We start from the raw sequence: 5857 nt of genomic DNA on the forward strand, positions 1-5857 counted from the left end.
AGAAACTCCCCAAATACAAGTGTTCCAAGCTTGTAGCGTCATACCCAACAAGTCTCGAGGCTGTAATCTCTGCCAAAGGTGCTTCAACAAAGTACTGAGTAAAGGGTCTGAGTACTTATGTAAATGTCATATTTAAAAAAAATATATATATATATGTTTTTGCTTTCTTATTATGGAGTATTGTGTGTAGATTGATTAGGGGGGAAAAAACAATTTCATGCATTTTAGAGTAAGGCTGTAACGTAACACAATGTGGAAAAAGTCACGAGGTCATGGTGAAGTCACACACCTACACACAATTGCTTGGTTAGAAAATAGGCTTTATTTCCTGCCGTTTTACAATGTGGTACAATCACTAAACAGAGAGATTCATGCCAATGATGTTAGTGTCACATTGAACAAAGAGTTTCAGTGAGTAAATAGCTTCAGTATGGAATAGCCATTATTAAGACAATATAATTGCATTAACGCTAAAGGAACATTTGCGATAATATAACAGAAAACCACTACCCAGACAAACATAATAAAATATGACTCATGAGAGATCATAAACATGCTAGTTTTTCTTGTTAGCAAATAAAAATTGCTAACGATATACTGATATCTTAAAATGTGTCATCTGTGATAGCCACATACATTTTTTTGAGTTTTAAATGAATGATATACAAATTGACACTTGAAGAATATAATGTATGCCTCATGAGCTTAGTTAAACTGTCCTACCCCATCAGAACCCAAAATAGACGTTTTCTTTTTAAAGCCATTGTAAGCAATGTAATTGTGAACAAACACTCTATTGCCTCAAAACATGGTTAAAAGTATCATTTTGAGCACCTGGAGAGGATGGAATGGAGAGGGTAGGAATGATCAGAGATGAATCTTATGGTGTCTGAGAAAAGGTATTTTCATCCAGATGTAAGTGTTGCCCGGCACCAGTTCAGGGGAGCTGCAGTGGTCGGGTAATGTGATGTAGTGAGGGGAAGGCAGGGGGTTGACATGGCCACGTGAGGCCAGCATGTACATGGCGTTCACCATCACGATGGACCGCTCATTCATCTTCACAGACACACTCTGCACTGTCCCTAGCAGAACTGAGACACACACACACACACACACACACACACACACACACACACACACACACACACACACACACACACACACACACACACACACACACACACACACACACTTTAGATCAGTTTTGTGAAGCTACTGTAAATCAATTAGTCTAAGTGCTTCCCAAAGGGATTCAAGTGCTTTCCAAAATCTACAGTTACAGTTTTTTACATTTTAGTCATTTAGCAGACACTCTTATCCAGAGTCTGTTTTTTTTTTTGTACTGGCCCCCCGTGGGAATCAAACCCACAACCCTGGCGTTGCACACACCATGCTGGCATTGCAAACACCATGCTCTACCAACTGAGCCACAGGGAAGGCAGGGAAAATCATTCAAGTGCTACCCACAAAAGTAGATTCAAGGGCTTCCCAATGCTCTTGCTAAAGGTCAAAGTATTGAGTAATTTTTCCTTTGATCCTGTGCTTCAAACTGGAGGCCTTACCTCTGGTGTGACACAGGACTTCAGTCTTCAGATCCCCCAGTGGTAGAAGCCTGGGTCCTGAGGATAATGAACAAATGGGCTAAGACAGAAACAGAATCCAGGCAGGGACCCATGAAAAGACACCCCCTTTATCTTATTCTTGTATGCCATTTAGCAGACGCTTTTATCCAAAGCGACTTACAGTCATGCGTGAATTTTTACTAATGGGTGGTCCCAGGAATCAAACCCACTACCCCAGCGTTACAAGGCCATGCTCTACCAACTGAGCTACAAAGGACCACATGAATAACAAATAGACTCTTCATATCACTTGTCTGCCCTGTATGTAGGTCTTTCGGAGACCTTTCAGAGATAAACTGTGACATAAATCATGTATGGATGAAAAATGGGAATCAAGTTCAGATTGTATCCGGTTCCCACTGACCTGGAATCATGTTCTTGCTGGTGGTTTGTGTTTCAGGCCTTGAGTACAGGACCCCCGCGCAGCATGACCACAGGGAGGAGTTGGGGTAGTGCTGCCCACAGCAGGTGAACCCTGGCTGGGTAGGGTAGACCAGGTTCAGCCCTGGGGCAGAGCAGCAGGTCTGCGTGGAGCCAGCCTCCATCAGGACACTCCCACAGCACTGGGCCTCCTCTGAGAGTCTGTCCTGAACCTGCAGGTTGTACAGAGTCCCTGCACAACACTTCATCTGGTCACTGCTGGGGTCGTAGGCCTTCCCTCCGCAGCAGGACTTGTTCCCCCACCTACTGTGTCTGGGCAGAGAAAAATATTTGATCTCCCTATATCAAAAGAGTCCATATCATCTCTCTGAATTTGGTTCCTGTTGTGCTGTCATGTTGGGTGAGATCAGAGCCATATGTACTGATGATTATTTATCATTGATTGGATTTTACCCATTCTATTTCGATGAATAGCTCTCAAGGAAATGGTATCTGGAGAGTTCTAGCTATAAAAATAAGTTTTAGCCAATTGATTACTTGAATCCACAGATTGAGCAATGAAGAGAGATGACCAGTATCATGTATTCATGGATGCCATGGGAAGCCAGGCTTCCCCAAAAAAATGTACCAAGGAAAAAATATAAAATAATGTCTCTTTTTGTTTTTATAATTTTCCTTCAATTCGCAAGAGCCTGAATGTATCTCACCGGAGAAAGCATCCGAACGAGCGAAACAGAGCCCCTCTGTATGTGTCGGCCATCTATCTGATGCTGTCAGGTCATAAAGAGTATGACATTGTTGCCACGTATAGCATTAGATGAAAGGGAAACCGTTGAGCATTTGGCCTCCCTTGATTAAAAAAAGTATAAAATAATAGCCAATCAACATTGAGCTATACTGAGTGAGCTTAACTGTGAATGTTCCTGGTGCACCAAAAAAAAGTGTCAAGGGAAGCCAGTTTGGATTTGGCTTCACTCTTATCACATCAAATAAAGATAAATACGTTGTTGACAGATAGGGATTTGTAATTGTGGTTTTATTTAATTCTACGTACTGGCCAATGATTATAACGCCGATTCTGATTCAACCAAAAATTCATACATTGTGCCCCTGGACTGAGAGGACGGAAGTTCAGTATGTAGCTAGATGTAGAAGGCTAATGTTAACTAGCTAACGTTGACCATGAAAGGAAGTTAGGCTAGCAAGCAAGCATTTTAGCCAGGTAGCCTAGGACAATAAAAATATGACAGAGTCATAGACCGTTTTGTTAACAGGAAAGAAAGGAGGATGGCATTGGCTTTTCTCTACAAGTAGGGTGAGTAAATTTGTTTTATACTTGAACAAACGTAAGCATGCACACGCACACACAAATCAGAACCATGGACAGCCACATCATATTTAGTTCATGTTGATTGGACTAAATAGTTATTGGTATCTTTTAGTTGTCACTGTATTAAACTAAGCAGAGGTAGTCCCTGTATTCGACTAAGCAGAGGTGATTTGATAATGTTGAAGTTGAAATGGTGCTGAAATAGTGAAGGCAGCTCCTGTTTTCTTTGCAACTTGCGGTAACTCTCTGCTTCTAAATCATTAGTTTAGTAGTCGGCAACATTCTTGCTTGACCATGTAATATGCTTTGTGGACATCACCAGACAGAGCCTGCTCTTCAGTTTTGTGATGAAACAAAGGTGTGGTTGAATTTATTTTGATTCAAATGAAAGTAGATTCAAGTGCGTCACTCACAACTGCACTGCACAGACCTCCCGCTTATTTCATGACCAAAGTATTCAGCAATGGTATCAGTGTAAATTCAGACTGCCATGCAAGTTCCTGGGAAAGCACTACGGGTTGCGACCCACAGTTTGAATGACAGTGTTATAGCCTTTTCACATTAGAGCATTGATTGTTAATTATGTGTTCGCCCACGTTTCCACTTGTTCTCTATAGAATTTAGATCAGCGTGTGAAACCCAATGAGACAAGATCGAAATTGTGGGGGGAAGTGGAAAGAGGGGTAAAATACCCCAAAATATATACAAAATAAATATATATATATTTCCAGTCTGTCAGGTCATGATACATTTTTCCATATTTCCAATTAACAGACTTCAGTCAATAATAAACACAGTTTACATGAAAAATACATTAGTAATGTCCGTAGAATCCCAAACAACCATCAACCAGCTTCCTCCCATAGCCGCGGGAAGTAGGGAAGCTGAGGGTGCTGTAGCACCGCTTGAAAAATCACAAAATATATATATATTTTTTTTAATTATATTTAAATAAATGGTGCACTAGGCCTTTATTACTCTTGTTTGAGCAAAGAAGAATCCTGGCTAGGTTCAACTACCTATAGTTTCCACTCTATAGAGCAACTCACTTGTGTCCGTTGCAGCAGATTTCATACTGAGGGTCGTATGTGTCCTCTCCACAGCAGTGTTTGCCTGGATCGTTGAGATGAACGCGTGAGCCACACACCATGTCACGGGATGGTAGATACAAGTAGCCACCTGGGGAGCACTGGTACCCATCCTCCACCACACGGTGCAAGGTCTGGTTACAGCACAGCACCCCTCGGTCCTCTACACCATACGGAGTTGTACCGCAGCACTGGGAGAGAGACACACACCAGTCAGCAGGGTAACAACACACACACACAACATGAATAACAGACATGCAGACACACCGTAGCATGCACATACCCAAAATTCAAACACAATCACAAAAGAAAGTCAACTTGCTATAAAAGAGAGTCTGTCTTACCAGCGGACCTGTGCACACGTCTTCTACCAACAGAGCGCCAAGCAAAAGAGGAGCTACTCTACTCTACTCTTAACTGGTTGCAGGGTGGGGCTTACAGAACTAAATGTGCTGCCAAAACTGACATAGTACCGCATATAGCCTATGTAAAGCAACCACCATAAATAGTCATTGTTACTGGTAAATCACGGGGCAGATTGTCTCCCTGACAGACTTTTAGATGAAGCAGCACTCTAGAAAATTGGCCTTGAGTATAGGACACCCTTTTTCCCACTGGGCCCCTGTCTAAACATTCTGCGTGGACTGAAATGAGTCTGTGGATAATGTATAGTGTCAACCTTGCCTTAAAATGCCACTTTTTAGTTATTTTGACCATTTAAAAAATGCAAATACACAGATACATCCCTTTGCTGTACAGCATTGTCTTTATGCCTTGACAAACAACAACTCAACAAGCGTATGGAGGATTTATCTGTTTTACTTTAAATTGACTGAGATGAGGAGAACTGATTTTTACGTAGAGGAGGAGGTTCAGTGAACTAAGCTTTAGTTGTAGGCCTAAGCTCTGGACTTACCAGGTTTTTTCCAAGCACCCTATTGGACAGCTTCCCGGCACAGCAGATTTTACTGTCTGGATTGTTTCCCTGAGAGCCACAGCTAGCATCATTGTAGAGATCTGGTTAGAGAGATGGGAAGGAGGAAGGACAGCGATGGGGATGGTGGTGATGATCAGATCAAGACTGGTAAATAATCTGTCTGACCTGGCAGCATTTACTGTACATACTGTAAAATCAGCATCCATACAATACAGTGCGAAGCCTGCTGAACAAAACTGGTCATCTGTTACAAATATGGACTGCTCTTTCACCTACATATTTGATACATTATGGCCTTGTAGAGAAATGTTACAGGAAAACCCCCAAAATATGGGTAGAGAGATTGGGCGATTCGACTGATGACATAAAACAGCTGTTTAATGCTGTTTCCTCCCATGTCTGGTATGTGGGAAAGGAGGACACCTAGTCAGTTGCACAACTGAATGCATTCAACCGAAATGTGTCTTCCTCATTTAACCCAACCACTCTGAATCAGAGA

General features: G+C 41.9%; 1 protein-coding gene across 1 annotated transcript; it reads right to left on the bottom strand.

The window, feature by feature from the left end:
* Window positions 1-303: 303 nt before the first annotated feature.
* Window positions 304-5533, bottom strand: LOC123729178 (galaxin). The gene is made up of 6 exons (XM_045703380.1): window positions 5524-5533; window positions 5338-5438; window positions 4383-4612; window positions 1987-2315; window positions 1563-1619; window positions 304-1091 (listed from the first exon to the last, which is right to left on the bottom strand). The coding sequence occupies exons 1-6, from the start codon at window positions 5531-5533 to the stop codon at window positions 868-870; spliced, it is 951 nt and encodes a 316-aa protein (XP_045559336.1). The 3' UTR covers window positions 304-867.
* Window positions 5534-5857: the final 324 nt, after the last annotated feature.

The sequence above is a fragment of the Salmo salar genome, chromosome ssa20, assembly GCF_905237065.1.
Source record: "Salmo salar chromosome ssa20, Ssal_v3.1, whole genome shotgun sequence".
NCBI lineage: Eukaryota > Metazoa > Chordata > Actinopteri > Salmoniformes > Salmonidae > Salmo > Salmo salar.